This window comes from Monodelphis domestica, chromosome 6 (assembly GCF_027887165.1).
Source record: "Monodelphis domestica isolate mMonDom1 chromosome 6, mMonDom1.pri, whole genome shotgun sequence".
NCBI classification, from domain to species: Eukaryota; Metazoa; Chordata; class Mammalia; order Didelphimorphia; family Didelphidae; genus Monodelphis; species Monodelphis domestica.
In genome coordinates, this window is record NC_077232.1 from 68,310,014 (window position 1) to 68,329,535 (window position 19,522).

Sequence of the window (19,522 nt, forward strand, 5' to 3'; positions counted from 1 at the left end):
TCTGTCCACCCTCCTGCCCCTGATAAGTGCTTTAGAAAGATACAGAAGTACCCAAAGAGGTCATGACTAGACTTCATCCTGATTATTGGCTTTATTCTGGGCACTACATTTTAGAAAGGACATCGAAAGGAGGGCATCCAAGAGGGGAAAGAACTTTGCGATTGTGACATATGGTTGACCAGTTGAAGAGTCAGGATCAGTCCCCTGAAAGAGCAGAATGAAGCATCATTGAAGAAAAGAAGACTTAATGGGGGAATGTGATAACTTTTTTTATATATGTGAAGTTTTTCTCCATGGAATGCTCATCTTCCCAAGGATTCAATGCTTCTGTTTTCTGTAGACATTGTCTGTTCCCTGGAGGGGGCTGGAGAAATCCTACTTGATTTTCCCATTTTTTCTAGCCCAGTTGAGTGCCTTTTATTCTTTTGTTAGCAGGCATTACCAGGAGTAATATCATAGGATTTAGAGTGAGCAGGAGTCTCAGAAATAATTTGTTGCAACCCCCTCATTTTATTTTATTTTTTTTAAATCTTTTACTTTCCATCTTAGAATCAAAACCAAGTATTGGTAACAATGCAGAAGAGTGGTAAGGGCTAGGCAATGGAGGTTAAGTGATTTGCCCAGGGTCACACAGCTAGGAAGGTTCTGAGGACAGATTTAAACCCAGGACCTGAGCCTGACTCTCAATCCACTGAGCTACTCAGCTGCCCTCTTCCTGCCATCTTTATAACTGAACATATCTGAGATTAGAGAGGCTATTGTTCTGTGTATTGAATTTCTTGGTGGTGTGAGTGAGACTTTAATGAAGGTCCAGTACAGAAAGGGGCCTGAGTCCTAAGGAGTGACCAAGGAATATAGCCTACCTTATCTTGATATCCTCTGTGAATCTTTCTGCTGCCCTTTATGAGGGGTCAAGCAGCCCATAGATAAGCACTAAGCATCTACTATGATCTAGTAATATGCTGTGCCCAGATTTTTAGATTGGGCTCCCCAACCAGTCTGGGCTGTTGAAGACAGGATTTAAGTCTCTCTTCCCCAATGGCACCTTTCCCAAGGCCCTGTATATGGTGGGCATGTGATACAGGGTCACGAACATGATTCGTTTTCTCAGATACCAGGTCACTAGGCACTGCCTACCCCACCTGTGAGTGGCGCTATGATGCCTGTGCCAGCCCATGCTTCCGAACATGCCGGGATCCCCAAGGAGCCAAATGCTGGGAGGTCCCCAGGTAAGGCTCTTTCCCCAGGGCACAGGAATGAGCCACACTGGGGAGGGAGCATGGATGTCTCTGTAGGCTCACACGTACCTGAATGTGCACCTGTGTATGTCCATTTAAAGTGTTGTACATGCAAAAAACATGCATAGATGGATTGGGTTGCAAAGAAAAATAAATCGGGCTTGAGTTGGGGAATAAGCCATCACCGAATGCAGCATCTCTGTTGTTTCTGCAGGGTTGAAGGCTGTGTCCCTGTTTGTCCCATCCCCATGGTCCTTGACGAAGTCACCCAGAAGTGTGTCTACTTGGAGGATTGTACGTGGCCAGGTTTCTTGACCCTCTCATGTGCTTTATAGACTTCTATGTGCACTTTATGATGAGTGATGGGCACAAGGAGCTATGAGCTCCCAAGACCAAAGCCTGATCCCCTAGGAGCAGACGTGGAGAGTTTGGGGATCTTCTTTTACTCTCTAAGATGAGTCTGGAAAGTCCTCAGAAAAGGTCAGAAAGGCAGGCCCATGATCATATAGCATGCTGAAAGCTGCAAAATCAAGCTGAAGAGAAGATGATATTTCAGAGGTGATGAGGTTGCCACTCAGCCTGAAATGGTACCATGCCCTCAGACTACAGAGGGAAGAATAGGCATAGCCCGTACACATGGGGAATTCCTGGCCTGAAGAGACCACTTTGGCCATGGCCTGTAAGAGTCTCTAGTCCTAGGGAAGAGAGACCAGACTGACCAGTTATAGAAACATATCCAACCAAATTCGAATTCTTGAGGGCATGGTGGCTCCCAGGTTGTGCTGACCAGATGATGGATCCCTGGATCTCCACCTGAGCTTCTTTTCTCGTATGTGTTTTAGGCACTGAGTCTGCATCTGCTCTTCCCAGCATGAGGACCCAGGCTCCTGACCAAGACCTGATCTCCCCAGAGGAATCTCGAACCCCTATCATATCTCCAGCCATGGCGGGGCCCAGGGCACCTACCAGCCCACCAGCTCTGAACATGACTACTTTATCCATGGCCCACCCATCACCCCTGGACACAGTTGTTACCCCCATTACAACCTCAAGCTTACAGGCAACCACCAAGGAAGAAGAAGAACCAAGACTTGGGTCTACATTGGGAGGTACCAGACAGCCTCCCCCAAAGAGGCCCACAATTGTAGACTTATCTACAGTAGTTCCAGCTGAAGTATGGCAGCCCTCTGGCTCTACTGGCTCCCTCCCAACTCCAGAAGCTCCCTCTTCTTCCATTCCCCCACCCAGGTTGCCAGTGCCTACTGTTGGGACAGCCACCATGAAAACTGCTCAAGCATCCGTGACCTTCACAGGGCACCCAAATACTACGATGTTCATGTTGTCTCCCACAATTCCCAGTTTCCATCTAATGACCAAAGCTGTGAGCATTTCTACATCAAGCCCCTCACTGATAAGGACAACACTGCTGCAAGCAGGTTCAAGGCCTTCCCCCAGTCTGGTGGTCTCTGAGAGCCTCCCTTCCACAACTATAACAACTGAGGTTCCGCCAGTGGGGCTCCCACCCTCTGCAGGGTTCCAGGAACCATTGCTGATAACCCTGACAACAGGGGAAGGGAACAGGACAGAGCTCCCTAGAGTCCCCTTGGCTGAGGGTACAACAAGTTCCAGCAGTTCTCCTCCATCTATAGGCAAGACCTCTGCAGGCCAGGTTGATATCAGCACCTTTGTGACCACAAAAACAGAAGTGGCACAAGCCACAGGGCAAGTGGAGACTAGCCACGCCACAGCTACAACCCTTTCCACTTCCCCAGTCAGGAGCCGGTTTTCCACCACCCACATCATCCATCCGCCTTTGGGTGCAGCTCTCTCGGTGACTGAAGCCACCAGTCCCATGACCCTGACTCCCTCTCCCCTGGCTACATCAAGGACACCTGCTACACACTCACCAGCATCTGTGCCTTCTCTGGTTTCTAAATCAACTCTGTCATCCCTGCTGTCAGATACCAGCATGCCTGTGGTCCAGGCAGGGACACCACTGAGCACCCAGGAAATTAGCCATCTTTCATCAGTTTCATCCCACCCTCCTTCATGGACCTTGGTCTCCAGTCGCCCTGCCCCCAAAGGATCTGGGGTTTTCACCCTGTCCCCAGGGAAGGACACACAGTTGTCCGTGTCTGTAGCTACTTCCCTGTCCCCTGTGACTTTCCACCCTACCCTTCCTCCAACCTCAGTGGGCTTGGCGCAAGTTCACACAACCAGGCAAGATGTCCCTCTGACTATGGTCACAGCCCCAGCTTTACTGGGGCTCACCACCTCTCCCCTGCAGTCAGAAGCCACAGCCTTGTCTTCAGCCCATGAGGCATTTGTGCAAGGGGCATCAGGGCCACCGGGCAAGAGCACCACTGAAAAGGGAGCCATCCTGTCCAAGCAAGTGCCCCTCCCTACCACTGTAGACAGCACCTCCTCTCGGGCTGTCACTGAGCTGTCCACAGCACCTCTTTACCCAGTGACTCCAAAGACGAAGGCAAAAGGTGCTGGGGCCACAGCCATGCCACGTTTGTCCACATCCTTTCCCTTTGGCCCTCTAGCTACCAACATGACGCGGATATCTTCTTCAGCACAAACCACTGTGACCTCATACTTCCCATCTTCTATGGCCCAGACTAGTGCCTCTGGGATGACCCTAGGGCTCCAGCTTCCAGAAGAGTCTGCCGAGGAGGACACGACAGGACAGCCTGGGCGGTCAGCTCCAGTTGGAGGCGTCTCCGTGTTACCTACCTCAGTCTTGATGTCAATGAGAGAATCTTCTACATTCCCAGCATGTGTGGTGAGTAATTCATCACGCTTTTTTGGCTGCCTGTAGAGTGACCTCTCCAAACCCTCTTATCTCTGTCAAGCTTTTCTCTTGAACACTGGACCCTGCCTTCAAGGGATCCTTCTAGCCAGTGTCCAGGACCCCCCACATACTGGTCGCTCATGAGAGGAAAACTTGCCTTGATTTGCCTTATTTCTTTGGGGGTCACTGCCTGAATCTGTCAGGCTGACTGGCATGAAGGAACTAAAGCTGACACTCTTCACTTCTGCCCAGACTCTGTGGCCTGGGCTTTCACCATCATGTCTGGCACGTAGGGCATTTTCCTAGGCACAGTGCCACTCAGACATAGACACATTTTGCCCCCATTTAACCCTGTTCCACTCTCTCCTGAGCTCCTAGATCAGGGCATTATGTGTGAAACCACATGAGTGTGCCTGTGTGCCCATGTGGGTAAACTTTTCCATGATCTCTCAAGAGCCTGTTCTTACTGGCACCTGCCAACCTAGGACCCAACTCCCTGTCCCCCTCCCCATTTTTCTTGCTTTTTCATTTGTATACTCAGCATTTAACACAATGTTTGGTATACAAAACACTTAATAAATGCTTTTTCATCCATCTATTTATTTTAGTTTTTTTTTCCAGAGTGTGAATGGAACACAATGCACCCAGCAATAAATCATATATCATGTGTGCCTGCCTCCATCACCTCAGTCCCAAAGCCTGATGAAGGGTTGGTGTTTGTGGGGCTGGGGCAAGGTGGGAGCTATCTGCATTTGTATCTCCTCTCTGCTATCCCAATCCTCCACATACTTGGGTAGAGATTGTCCCTACTCTAGCAAGAGAGTGACTGCATTCATCTCTCTTCCTGCTTATCCTAGCCCGTCATAGAAAGTGAGTGTGTCAGACATATCTGTGTAGAGGGAGAACTGATCCGAGTTAACCAGACCCAGCAGTGCCCGTACAGTGCTTCACCCCCTCCTTGTGGGGTTCTGGGTCTTTCTGTGCGTGCCAACGGAGACCAATGCTGCACCCGCTGGGAATGTGCCTGTGAGTAGCCACTGTGACCTGATGCCAAGGCTCTACCCACTTGACTATGGGTAGGGAATGAGGGGAGCAAGGGGGACTTGGGTAGCAGAGATACTTCCCCATCTTGGGTGATCCCATGTCCATGGGGATCCCTGTCCAGAGTATGGCAAACCTTACTTCCATGAGCACAAGTAAGGTGACCTGTGTCCCTGAATCTGCCCATCATGCTCTTCTGCACCAAAGTAGAAGATTCTAAGATCATAGAACTACAGTTAGAAGGGACTTCAGAGGTCATTTAGTCAAACCAGTTCATTTCACAGATTAAGAAACCAAGGACCAGGGAAGGGAAGTGGCTTACCCCAAGTCATATATTTAGTGTCAGGGGCAAGATTTAAACTTACATTCTCTGATCTAGGGTCAACCCTCTTTCTACTTGAGCTCCCTTAAAAAACAACTAATGACTTTCTCTGATTGTGACATGTAGAGAAACACAATCAGATGAACAAATTAAAAAAACAAAAACAAAAGAGAGATAAGGAAATGAAATGAGAGGGAAAAGAATGAAAGAAGAGAGGAGAGGAAAAGAGAAGAGAGGAGAGAAGAGCAGAGAAGAAGAGAGGAGAGGAATAAAAACCAATTAGTGTCTTCAGTGTGGAGTCTTAGTGGTAGGAGCTGGTTGCATCATGCCTCATCCAGATGTGAAAAAGCTGTACCCCGGTGAGATCCCTTTGTCCAGGAGCGAATTGACTCCTTCTCTGAAAGAAACTTGGGATAAAGGTTTCAAAGCTGTCAGGCTTTGGGCATGTGAGGGTTTCTTTTAGTGTTTCAACCTTTCCCCGGCTTCTCTAGGAAGGGAACACTGACTTTCTTTCCTTGGGCAAGCCAGCACTATCTCTTGAACCAGTATCTCTTCTCTGTCTGCATGTTAGGTCGATGTTCCATATTTCCTGACTTGAGCTTGGTGACCTTTGATGGGAGCTACGTGGCCCTTTTTAAAGAAGCCTCCTACATTGTCAGTCAGCGCCCAGAGGAGATGGTCACTGTTCTTGTCCTTGACTGCAAAAGTGCAAACCTGGTAATTGCTCCATGCCCCTCTGCCATCATGGTTCCCAGGGAATTTTGGCTGAATTTGTGGAGGGGGAAGATAAAGAAGTAGAGAGAGTGGGGAAAGCACCCAACTGGAAAATATATTCTCAGCTCATCTGTCAGATCAATTTCTCTTGAGACACTTGGCCAGTCATTCCATTCTCTGAGCTTCAGAGAATCTATCTACAAAATGATAGTCTTCTTTTCTTCTTAATCTGCCTTTCTTCCAAACCCTACTCTTTCTTTGGAGGGTGACACCACTGTCGCAATCACCCAGACTTGGAATTTTACAGCTGTCTTCCCCCTTCCCTTCCTGTCCAATTGGTTGTCATTCTTGTCATTTCTACCTCTGTATCTCCCCCATCTATCCATCCCCTTCTGTATACTCTCACAGCTTCCCCCTCCCCAAGTTTGGGTCCTCATCACCTCTCTCTTGGACTACTGCAGCAACCTCCTAATGGATCTCCTTGTCTCCTCCCCTCTTCAATCCATCCTTTACAGAGTTGCCAAAATCATATTTCCAGAGTTTGCCTGATCTCACCACTCCCATACATGGGACACTTTAGGGATTTCCTGTCACTTCCAGGATAAAAAACAGACAACTCCATCTGACATTCATTTAAGCCCTCCATCATCTAGTTACTTTCTACCTTTCCTGATTTATATTTCACATGATTCTCCTTTTCAAATTTTATGTTGAAGCCAAATTGGTTGGAGAACTAGGTTCGAGAGGCAGAGGTATTGCTTCTGAGCAACTCTGGGGGTAGCAAGTGTGTGTCATGGGTTGAACTGGTAGACTCTTGAGTAGGAAGGCAGTAGAGTATGATAGCAAAATGCTAATATGAGATACGGGAGACATAAGTTCTAGGCTCAGCTTTCCATTTAACTATGTGGTCTTGAGCAAGTCATTTCTCCTTGTTAGGTTATAGTTTTTTTGACCATGAAATGAAGGTATTTGACAGCTTACAGCTCTGACAGACCTTCATTCTATAAAATATTTGTTGGAAGAATGAATGAATATTCAAATGTGGCTTCCCCATTACTCTGAACAAAGCACTGGGGATACCCAGATAAAAAGTATTCTCTACCCTCAGGGAGCTTGCCTTCTGGTATTTGAAGGAGATATATAACATATACATGGGTAAATATAATACAAAGTGTTGGAGGATGGGTTAGAGGGAGTATAGGCTATTTTAAGAAAATTTGAGAATACAGAAAACACTGTATTTTTGGGACCATCAAGGAAGTCTTTGTAGAGGAGCTGAACTGAACTTTGAAGCAAGAGAAAGATTCTAAAAGATGGCAGTAAGGAAAGAGTGTATTCCAAGCCTAGAAGATTGCTTTGGGACATGCATAGAGGTGAAAATAGCATATTAGATGCTACAAATTTAGCTGATTTTGACTGACACAGGTAGATCGTGCCCAGATTATAGAGGACCTGGAATGTCAGAGAAAGGCCTATAGATAGGTTTTATTCTAGAGGTAATAGGGAGCCACTGAGTATTTTTAAGTAAGGGAGTCACAGTCAAGCTTCTGACATAAGGAGATTCTTTTATCAACTGTGTAGAGAATGGATTGAAAATGGAAGAAACTGAAAGAAGTAAGACTAATTAGGGAGCCAGAACTGTTGACTATTAAGTTCTCTTTTATCTCTAAATCTGTGGTTCAGTGATCCCTTTTGCAGAGGTCCCTAGAAGAGAGAAGATAGAGCTACTCCACATCTAGCCCTGGTTCCAAGCCTGAGTTGGGCTCCTGACCACGGTACAACCATAGACCATCAGTCAGAAGAGTCCAGATAGATCAGTTAGTCAATTGCCTTAGTTTATAGAAGAGGAAATTGGGGACTAGGAAAAGGACTTACCCAAGCCCACAATGCCATGACAGAAACTCAGATCACAGGATTCTAGACCAACATATTTTCCCTTATGCCTCTTTGTATATGACACACCAGTTCCCACAGAAATGTCATTGAGACAGTGCTTTGGTCTCTGTATGGAAATTATGTATATTTTGTATTATCTGTGACTACTTTTAACCTTACTGTGGCTACCCCATAATTCTGTTGGGCCCCAAAGCTGAGGTACCCATGGAATTCTAAGCCTTTTCCATAATGTACAGGACAAAGTAGAACTTGGAAGATAAATCTGTTACATAAAGAAGAGCACAAAGGATTCTGTGGACAAACAAATATTTTGGGACTAGCAGATTATTGGTCCTTTGTAAAACTTAAAGCATTATATAATTGTTAGCTATTATTGTTGTTTCTATCTGTGTCTCATCTTTATTAATGTGGATAACTGAGGAGCAGCTGTGTACGTTTTTTCCCCTGTCTGTTCTACTCTAAACTACTCTGTCCCCAAATGATCTGAGAAAGCTTTCTGGAGGAGGGCTGAGGGCAGAAGGAGTCATCTGAGTCCTTACAAGAAGAAGGGCCCTATGGATTGTGGTAGTGGGAGAGACTGAGGGATGAACCCCAGGTTCAAATCCTGGGTCAAATCACTTATAACCTGCAATATCAGGGCCATATTACTTAGTCTTTTAAAGCCTCAGTTTCCGAATCGGTAAAAGAGGGATAATGTACAATATCTAGCACAATAATCAATGTTTGTTAACTATATATTCACTGGCTCTTACCCATCTTATATGATAATTGTAAGGCTCAAATAAGTTAGGTTTTATAAAGTGTCATATGACAAATGATGATGAATGCATATTTATGTCACACTTTGTAGTTTACAAAGTGTTTTTTTTTACTTACAACAACTCTAAGAGGTTGTATAAGTAGTATACTGTTATAAACAGGAGGAGATAGAGGTTAAGCAACTTTCTTCAGGATCCAATCACTATTAGGGTTGAAGGAAACTAGGTGGCACCATTTTGGATAGAGTGCTGGTCTAAAAGTTGGGAAGATTCATCTTCCCAAGTTCAAATCTGACCTGACACTTAACTAGCTATGTGATCCTAGGCAAGTCACTTAAGCTCATTTGCCTTAATTTCTTCATTTGTTAAATGAGCTGGAGAAAGAAATGGCAAACCGTTCCAGAATCTTTGCCAAGAAAATCCCAAATAGACATCAGAAAGAAAAACGACTGAACAACAAATTAGGGCTAGTGTTTAAACCAGATTTTTCTTGTATGCATCGGTAGATATTAATAATATTGTTTTTCTGTAGGGTCACTTGAACTGGCCTCCTTTCTGCCCAGTGATGCTGAATGTGACCAATCTAGCCCACCAAATGACGATTGATCGACTCAATAGGACGGTATGAACTTTCAGAATATTTCTGTTCTCAGAGCAATCCTGTCTTAGAATTATCAGGGCCATCCCCCAGGGCCAAATGATCCTCACTACTGACATTTTTTTCATTGCTTTAACAGGGACCAAGTGTAGATGGATCATTTACAAACTTCATATTGATCCATTGATCAGATTGTAGAATGGATTATTAAAGAGATGGTTTGTGAACATTTAGAAATGGAAGCAATAATCACTAAGAGCTGCTATGACTTCATCAAGAATAATTCATGCCATATTAGCCTTGTTTCCTTTGTTGATAATTTCAAATATTTGAAAGAAGGGAATGGCAGAGGATGAGATGGATAGATGAGATACTCTGTCTAATGTTTTCCAGAAATCTAGAGGACACAAGGTCATGTTGGTTACCTGGAAGCTAATGCTACTAGAATATCTGTGGAATTTAATGTTGCAATTTTGAGTGATAAAACTACTTTTTTATAAAGTAGTTAGAATTATGGTTTCATCCATTTTTTTCCTTTAAAATTTACTCTTTTGCCTTCAGTTTATCCTATATAATTGAAATGAAAGAAACAACTCTGGTTTTCAGGGGCTCAGTTTGCAGCCTGGATTAGATTCAGGTTTTAATGGTAGCTGATATTTTTATAGTGCCTTAAGGTTTGCAAAGCCCTTTACATGTTATTTCATTTAATTCTCACAGCAACAATCCTGTGAACTCAGTACTCTTATTATCCTCACCATTTTACAGATGAATAAACCGAGGCTAAGGTTAAATGATTTGCTTACATCACACAGATTGTGAGTGCTAGAGGCGGACTCTTAACTCAGATCTTCCTGACTCCAGGCTCAGCACTCTACATGCTGAGCTACAAGCTGCCTACCAAATCAAGGAGAGCTATTCTGATGACTCATACTTAATTTCTTGAAATGGAAGTGGACCTAAGAGGTTATTCTATCCAATCTTATGTTCTGTGCAGGCATTCCAGGAGTAAAGCAGCTACTGGAGAATTTTCTTCTCCATTTTCCCTAGACTTGATTCCTCTGTCCCCACCTAACCCCCTATCCTTAGGAAGCTTTCCAAGGAGGCACCCATAATGAGATAAATATACTTGAATGCAACAAAGATATGTGATTTTGTTAAAACAGGGAGCTTTGAGCATGGGTTCTCTCTCCACCAAAGTAGATTGCCTATCTATGAATTATTGATTAGTCCTAGGGAGTTGCCTGGGATACTAAGAAGTTGTCTTTCTATCCCATGATACTTTTATAATTTTGAACTTTATTACAAAAGAAATTCACTTCCATGCCAACACTGGGGCTAGGAATCTCCTGGGATCAACTTGTTCGATCTCCTCTCTCTCCATAGCCCAGAGTCTTCTGTCTTCTATTTTCCCAAACCTCCAAAGGAGAATATTTGGACTCTTGGATCTCCTGGGCTTTTCTGAAGGAGCTTCCATTTTAGGAAAGAATGTTATAAAGAAAATTCAAGTGTACCCATCTCTGAAGATGAATTAATTTCTTGATGGTGAGTTGTTTTGTTCCCTCTTTTCCATCTCTTATAGGTAACTCTCAACTCGAGACCCATCTGGCCACCAATAAGCCAACATGGTTTTAAGATTGAGGACACAGGGAACATGTATGTGATCCGTACCCCCTCACAAATCCAAATCCAGTGGTTCCACAGCTCAGGGCTTATGATTGTGGAGTCCAGAAAAACTGAAGAATCTGTTGGTGGGGGTCTATGTGGTAAGTCCTGGACCTTTGCAAGAGGGTATGGGAATACAGCTGCTCTGGTACTCATTGGTGCTTGGGAAGGGATGTAAAGGTAGGGGCTCACAGAAGCGGGAATGGAGTGCTATCTCTCTGATCCTTAGATTGATATAGGGAAAAGCAGATCATGGTAATCAAAAACCCAGGGCTCAATCCATCAGGAGGGTTACTGGCACAGCAGAAGTCAAAGAAAACAGCTAGGACTGAAAGGCAACATCCAGAGGCAGAGAGTGGTCAGCCACCCAGCAGGAAGCAGAATCCCAGATTAGATGTCCGAGAGTCTGAGGGAATCCAAGATCAGGGATTTATTTCCCAAATCCGATTTGAACCATATTAATTAGAGGGGTTTTCTTATCTTAGTATAACCTCTTTTTTATTTTAAAGCTCTATTTTTGCCATTTTTAATACCATAGACAATACCCCTCAATTCCCATAGAACCATGCTTGTTTAAAAAACAAAACCCTGAAACAAAATTAACCAACTCAGTGGCCACATTTGACAAGTGACCACAATCCCTGTGATTGAAATTTTGATTGTTCTGGCTTTCTTCAGGTCCCCTCTAACATCTCACCATCTGCAAGAAGTCTTTTCCGATTGCCCTTAACACTAGTGCCTTCCCTCAAAGATTCTCTATATTTATCTTACTTGCCCATAACTGCTTGCATGTTATTTCCCTCCTTAGACTGTGAATTCTTTGAGGGAGAGACTGTTCCTCCCTCTTTCTTTGGGTTCCCCATACTTAGCCTCATGCCTCCACATAGAAGATGCTTAATAAATGTTTTTTGGTGTGACATTTGGCATCTGTAAACCCTTATCCCACCCCCTACCCCAGTGTACCAAGAGGAGGAAGATGTATTTCATCATGTATTTTCTGGAACTAATAATTATCATTGCCTTTAATCAGAGTTCAGTTGCCTTTTAATATATTTCTCAGCAATGTTAATGTGTGCATAAAGATATGTGTACATATATATATATATATATATATAACTTTCATCCATGCTTTTACCCCCCTCTCTCATTCTCTCTCTCTCTCTCTCTCTCTCTCTCTCTCTCTCTCTCTCTCTCTCTCTCTCTCTCTCTCTCTCTCTCTCTCTCTCTCTGTCTCTGTCTCTCTCTCTCTCTCTGTCTCTCTCTCTCTCTCTCTGTCTCTGTCTCTGTCTCTCTCTCTCTCTCTATCTCTCTCTGTCTCTCTCTCTCGATTTTGGTTCTGTTGTCTTCACTTTGTATCAGTTCGTACAAGTCTTTTCACCCTTCTCTAAATCTCCTCTCTGACTTACTTCTCAGGTAGCATTAAAATTCTGTGTACTCAAAAAATAATTTATTTCAGCTGTTTCCAGCTCTTTAAAAAACAGTTAAGCACAACTTCTTCCCTAGCATCACTGCCAATCCCTTTAATTGGGGAGTTGGTTCTCCATGGAAGGAAGCCATTCAGGAAAAGCCTAGACATGGAAATGTAGTACATAGAATATAAAAGATAGAGTATCTGTGTGGAGTGGAATTTGTGGGGGCTCTTACCCCCAGAAATCACTCTAATGAGCAAACAGGAGAGTTGATAAGATGCCAGCAGAGAAAAGTGGCTTTATTCAGAGAAAACAGCAGATAGTGGGGGTAGTAGGGGACAGAGAGGGGAAGGGAAATAAAAGGGATTCTACCCATATAAGTGGCTTGCTCAGGGCAAAAATGTCCTCTATTCTTCTAGGTACAATCACAGATTTTTATAATAATCCTGACACAAGATCCTCTTCCTCCCCTCTGTCCAATCCCACAGAAAGAGGTGCTGTGATGTTTACAGTCTTGAGTGTGTGATTTTCAACATTATGTACCCCCATGATCAAGAAAAACCTGTGACTATCATGGGATTCCCATCCTGGGACAATAAAGATACTTTTGAAACTTCCTGTTCTTTCTTATCTTACTCCTCTTCCTAGAGTTGACAAGTTTCCCAGCCTTCAGACAAACTCTTCTCAAGGCTTCTCAAGGAGGGGAGGGTTTAGTCTAAGAAATGTTAGATATTAGGTGGTTTTAGTCTAAGGAATAGTAATACTAAGGAGTCTTGAAAATTGGGGTTACAAGCCAAAAACTACTCTGAGATTATATACTGAATCTCATCCCACATACATCTTTTCTCAGATATGGAGACTTCTTAAGTCACAGATGGAGTTCAGGTAGTAGGTATGTCTCTTAGTGGACCTTGTCTGGCTTGTGAGTGGGAAAGTTTCTCCTGCAGAAGAAATACCTTTTGCCTTGACCCTCAACATTGGAATGTGGGTCTCTGACTCTCCAGGAATAGGTTTAGAGTGTGGCAATCAGCCTACCTAGAGAAGCCTATAATTTTCCCAATTTACAATGGCCCTCAGAATTAGTAGTTTGAGGTGTTATTCAAGGTTAGTCTTTCTAGAAGGGACCAGAACACATCTGTGGGAACGCTTCAGGCCTGGGGTCAGTGAGCATGGAAAATCTGTACCTTGGAGTAGAAGAGGGGCTGGCAAAGGAAACTAGAATTTAGAGTTGGAACATCCATGTTTTCATCTGTGATGCTTACCACCCCCTCCTTGGCTGATAAATGCTCTCCAAGGTGCTACTTGTCAGATCATTCCACTCTGCCTGTAGGTATCTGTGATGGTGATGTGGCCAACGATCTCACCCTACCTGATGGCACTGTGGTGGAGGAAAATGAAGACCCTACTCCCTTTCTGGATAGTTGGCAGTTGCCCAGCACCCTGACATCGGTGGGCCAATTCCGCTTCCGTGAGGACACGTGTGCCACTGCGGATTGCTCTCCTTGTATTCGCATGGTCTCCAACCGCACATTTAGTAGCTGCCATGCCTTTGTATGTTCTTCCTACCTTGGAGGATAAGAATGGGAGGATCAAAAGGGAAGGGTCCATCAGAATGGGATGGGACAGGAAATGATCAGGGATCTAAGAGGGCTTGAGCCTTTCTCCCTCAATCCATTGCCCAACCTTAGCACTGTGCCCAGGTGACCCCTGGGTGTCCCATTATGCCCCCATAACCTATATGGTTCCAGTTGGGAGATACCATAAGACAGAGTAGTTCTGGCTATCTATCCAGTTGCAGAACACATGCTGAGAGTTATATATAGTTCTCTATAGCAGAGTTGTGGAGTCAGATTCCGGAGTTGAACTGGGTCTAGGGCAGGGCCAAGATAGACTATTAGTTAATGGTCTCTCTGACTCCCTGTGAAGTTCAATAGAGATTGATCCTGGTAAAGAGGTGGGGGTGGGGGTGGGGGCTGGTGTCAGAGAAATGTGCAAATGAGTCTCCATGATGCTTCTCTCACTCTCTAAATCAAGTGTTCTTAATCTGGAGTCTCTGACCTTGTCTAAAAAAATTTATAACTATTTCAATATAATTGGTTTCCTTTGTAAGTCCAAGTCCTTTATTTTATGCATTGAAAGCTAATACTCCCTGTTCTAAATATTCTTTACCTTAGTGTTTTTGGAAATGGTGGCCCTAATCTATTATTGTCACCTGCCCTAGTCTGACCCCTAGGGTGTTGCAATTTCCCAGTCCCTTGTCTTCAGTGTGGCTAGAATTCCTTCTTCCCTTCAGCTCATCAGACAGAGGTTGATTTTTTTAAAGAAAGAATTTAGGGATTAGGATTGGATCTGTGGTTTTTTACTGGTAGGTGGAACTCTATGGTGAGCAAATACTTTCTAATAATGTAAATTGGTATTTTCTACGCAACCTGCAGTCTTAAAGAATTGCCAGCCCCTCCTGCATTTCTTTGCCCATGGGGCATACTTCACACATGACTTTGTACATTACTGTGGGTAGCATCAGTCAAGTCAACAAGTATTTGTTGAACACCTACTATGTGCCAAGCACTGTGCTAAGCATTGGGGATTCAAAGCAAGGCAAAAGCAGTTTCTGCCCTAAAGGAGCTCCCAGTTTAATGGGCAAACAACATGCAGACAACTATGAGTGATCAAGATAAATACAGAATAAATTGGAGAGTATCTCAAAGGGAAGACAATCACATCGAGGGGAACAAGGAAAGACTTGTCAAAGGAGGATTTTAGTTGAAATTTGAAGGAAGTCAAGGAAACTAGGTGGTAGAGATAACAAGGGAGCGAATTTCAGGCATAGGAGATAGTCGGTGAAAATATATAGAATCAAGAAATAGGGGATAAGGTGGCTTAGTGGACTGAGAGCCAGGTTTAGAGATGAGAGGTTGTGGGTTCAAATCTGACCTCAGATGATTCCTAGCTATGTGACCCTGGGCAAGCCATTTACCCATTCCTCCCCCACCACCATTGTCTGCTCTTCTTCCTTGGAACCAATTATACAGTATTGATTCTATGATGGAATAAGGGATAAAAAAGTCATAAGGTAGAGGGATATTATGTATAGGAAATATCAAGGAAGCCAGTGTCACTGATCATAGTGAAATGGAGGGAAGTAAGGAATAAGATGGTTGGAAATATAGGAAGGGATCAGGTTATGGAAGGCTCCAAAGGTAAAACAGAGAGAGGACTTCATATTAGTTCATGGAGGAAATAGGGAGGTTCTGAAATTTATCTAATAAAAGGGGGATAAAGAAGGGATTGCCATGGTCCAAACCAATTCAGAAAAGTAATTTTGATAGCTGAGTGGAAGTTGGACTAGATCAGGGAAAGAATGGAGACAAGGAGACCAATTAGCAAGCTATTGCAATCCAAATATGCAGTGATGAGGGTCTTCACTAAGGTGGTGAAAGTCAGAGGAGATGTTATGAAGGTAGAACTGACAGGATTTAGCAACCAGTTGAGTGTAGGGGTTGAGAGAGAGTGAGGAATTAAGGATGACACCAAGCTGTGAACCTGGTTGACCAGGAGAATGGTTACACCATTGATAATAATAGAGAAGTAAAGAAGAAAGATAGGTTGGGGAATATCCAGTTTTATATATCCAAGAGATATTTGGAGGGGCAAGACTGGAGATCAGGAGAGAAGTTAGGGCTCTGTAACCCACCAGGGTTATGACAATGCCATACTCTAAATAGGGACAGTAAACTGTCTGGAAATTTTGCTGTGATAGTTTGGCTGAGGTGGTGAGAGAAAAAGAGAAGGAAAGAAGCACTTTTATAGCTCCTACTATGTGTCAGACACTGGGCTAAGTGTTTTTTAATAGATATTATCTGATCTGATCCTTACAACAACCCTGGGAGATAGACACTATCATCAATTTTTCCAATTTTGTGGTTGAAGAAACTGAGGCACAGAATTTAAGTGACTTGCCCAGGTAACACAGCTATTAAAAATCCAAGACTGGCTTTGAAGTCAGGTTTTCCTGACTCCAGGATGGAGTGAGAATTTTGTGGATGTGTTGTTGGAGAACTAATTTCCACCAAAAATAAGGGAGAAGTCATCATACAAAGTCACCCAGACCCAGGTACAGGGCTTAGGGGCTGGTTAATAGAATGGAATGGAAACTCCTTGAGAACAGAGACTGCTTTTACTTGTCACACAGTGACTCCTACATGTGTGTATACAGAAAGTTCTTAGTAAAATTTTGTTAAATTGGATCATATTTGTCTAGGAAGGAAACCAATGTCACTGAAACAATAATCCCTAATGGATTCAGGGACAAAGTATGGAGAGCAGTTTGGGATCTGTCTCTGCCAATGGTCCAGGTCTTAACACTTGAGTAGGAATGTGGACTCTGATATCCAAGGCCTAGATACAGATTAGAGGGCAGGCTATCCTTCCTTTCACAGGAGAGGATAAGTCAGGGAGGGCTTCCTGAAGGAAGTGAGAGTGTGATTTTGAAGAGGTAAGAAATGGAGAAGAAACAGAGCTCTGGCTCTTGACATGGGAGCTGTTCTCTTCAGAACCTAGGGAACAAGACACAGTCAGTGACAAGAGGTATCAACAGAAGGTGGCCCCACTGGGGAGGAGTGGTGATGCTCTCATTCACATCTTTGGTGGAGTGGGAAGATGGCATTAATTGGTTGGTCTGTTCCAGGTAACCCCAGAATCATTCTGTGAGCTATGGATCAGAGACACCAAATATGTCCAGCAGCCCTGTGTGGCACTGACTGTCTATGTGGCTATGTGTCACAAATTCAATGTGTGCATTGAGTGGCGGCGCTCTGACTACTGCCGTGAGTTGGGGGTGGGGTGGGGAAGGGAAAGACTTCTTAGACACCATCCATCCACCAACCAAGCCATCCTTTTTCTTCTGTCTCTTGTCTCTTCCCCCCCCCCCCCCCATCTACTTTTCTCTAATGGGACCTACTCTCATCAACCAAAATTTACTCTTAATCCACACTTCCATTTTGTGTAGAATTTTTGAATGTCACCCTTCATTAGAATATAAGATCCTTGAGCACTGGAATAATGTTTTGCCTTTCTTTGCACCCCTAGTGCTTAGCACAGTGTCTAGCATATAACATACGCTTAATGAATACTTGCCGAATTGATTACCTGACTTCCATCCAGCCTTTTTATGTCCTGGAGATTCTACATATCAAGCATGTGTGGCAGTCTGTGACATTCCCAAGACGTGCCAGGATGGGTGGCGGGAACCCCCTGACCCAGAGTTCTGTTCAGTGCTTGGAGAAGGCTGTGTGTGCCCTGAGGGCACTGTCTTGCACAGACTCCATTCTCCACTCTGCATCCCTGAGGAGAAATGTGGTAAGTGTCAACTACCAGGTCCCAGAGCCCAGCATACAAGTTTGAGGGAGTCAAGGATCAGAGGTCCTTGAGATGGGGGGCACATAGGTAGATATAGATATATATATATAGACATAGATATAGAAATAGAGATATAGACATAGAGATAGATATAGAGATAGAGATGTATATAGATGTAGATGTAGTTATAGATATAGATGTAGATATAGATATATAGATAGAGATATATCCCTGACTTTTAGCTGCCTGGGAAAGAACAAATCTAGGGCCCAAATCTACTTATCCTGTGCCAGGTTGCAGGTTCTGACCAGCAGAATGCAAGCCCCTTGAGGAGAGGGATTATTGGACTTTCATCTTTGTATCTTCAGCACCTAATACTATGAGACTGACCCATAGTAGGCAATGCATGTTTGTTGATTAATTGATTGGTTCTGGACTCAAAGTCAGGGAAAGAGGCTTTGGTCAAGAGGAGCAAGGGAAGGAGGCAGATGTGAGGGATTGGGGATGTCCTGTAATCCTTGGATTAGAAAGAGATATGTGGGGAAGAGTCAGTGCATTTCTTATCAAGACTCTTGTTCTCTAGAACACAGAGTCTAGAGTTCTTGGGCACCACTACCTCCCAAACAGACTATTCTCTCACCAGGTCCTTCTGACTCTCGAGGCAGAGGATCTGGTTACAACTCCATCTCTGATGCTCACTACCTGTGTGGCCTTGCACAAGTCACTTCTTTATCTCCTTGGATATGTAGGCTAGACTAGTTGCCTCCTGAGATCCTTTCCATCTCCAGATTCTATGAACTATATGACCCTAGTGAGAACAGGCAGAGTCTTACTCAGCAGAAGTGGAAGAATGAGTGTCCAGGGAGAACCCAGTGGGTCTAGGTCAGTGTTCTCCTAGCCTCCCTAACCTGCCTGCCCTCACAGCATGTACAGACAGTGTGGGTGTGCCCCGAGCCGTGGGTGAGATCTGGAACAGCTCACTCAGTGGCTGCTGCCAGGACCAGTGTGTGGCTTACAACACCATCATCCCTGTGGATCTTGGCTGCCCTGAAACCCTGTCTGGTGGGTGCCAACGCTTTGGGGAAGTGGCCCTCATGATACCTACTGAAGACCCCTGCTGCCTGAGCACAATCTGTGGTAAGTCTAAGTCAGACCATCCACTCACTGTTTCTGAATTTCCTCTTGTACATAATGGAGAGAAATATGATATTTCTTAGTTTATTGTGTGGATCACCAGTGTTTCAGAGCTAGAAGAAAACTGAGAGATTCTATAGTTATTTATTAGTTGATGCAGTGGGAAGAGCACCAGATCTGGAGACTGGAATACTCATTTTCATGAATTCAAATCCAATCTCAGACATTTTCTAGATATGTGTCCTTGGGCAAGTCACTTAACCCTGTTTGCTTTAGCTCCTCATATTTAAAAAGGCACTGGAGAAGGAAATGTTAAACCACTCCAGTATCTTTGCCAAGAAAACCCCAGATAAGGTCACAAAGAGTTGGACATGACTGGAATAACTCAACAACAACAACAAAACAATCGCTTATTGATTAATATTTATCTTAATAATTCATTTATTCTAATATAATTTTAAATAATATTGATATATTATCTAATTCACCCATTTTATAGACTTGCCCCAAATCACCTGGCTTGTTAATGGCAGACCTGGGATGAGTATCAAAGTCTCTTGGTTCAATTCCATTGTGTCTTTACCACATTAGATAA

General features: G+C 43.9%; 1 protein-coding gene across 1 annotated transcript in view; it reads left to right on the plus strand.

Moving 5' to 3' along the window:
• Window positions 1-19,522, plus strand: part of OTOG (otogelin) — a 122,866-nt gene that overhangs the window by 79,250 nt on the left and 24,094 nt on the right. The window contains exons 32-42 of the mRNA XM_056803791.1: window positions 1,112-1,229; window positions 1,453-1,532; window positions 2,081-4,026; window positions 4,893-5,061; window positions 5,970-6,115; window positions 9,299-9,388; window positions 10,944-11,127; window positions 13,766-13,986; window positions 17,123-17,261; window positions 17,599-17,793; window positions 18,718-18,930. Of these exons, the coding sequence (XP_056659769.1) occupies window positions 1,112-1,229; window positions 1,453-1,532; window positions 2,081-4,026; window positions 4,893-5,061; window positions 5,970-6,115; window positions 9,299-9,388; window positions 10,944-11,127; window positions 13,766-13,986; window positions 17,123-17,261; window positions 17,599-17,793; window positions 18,718-18,930 (3,501 nt within the window). The remainder of the gene's footprint in view (window positions 1-1,111; window positions 1,230-1,452; window positions 1,533-2,080; window positions 4,027-4,892; window positions 5,062-5,969; window positions 6,116-9,298; window positions 9,389-10,943; window positions 11,128-13,765; window positions 13,987-17,122; window positions 17,262-17,598; window positions 17,794-18,717; window positions 18,931-19,522) is intronic.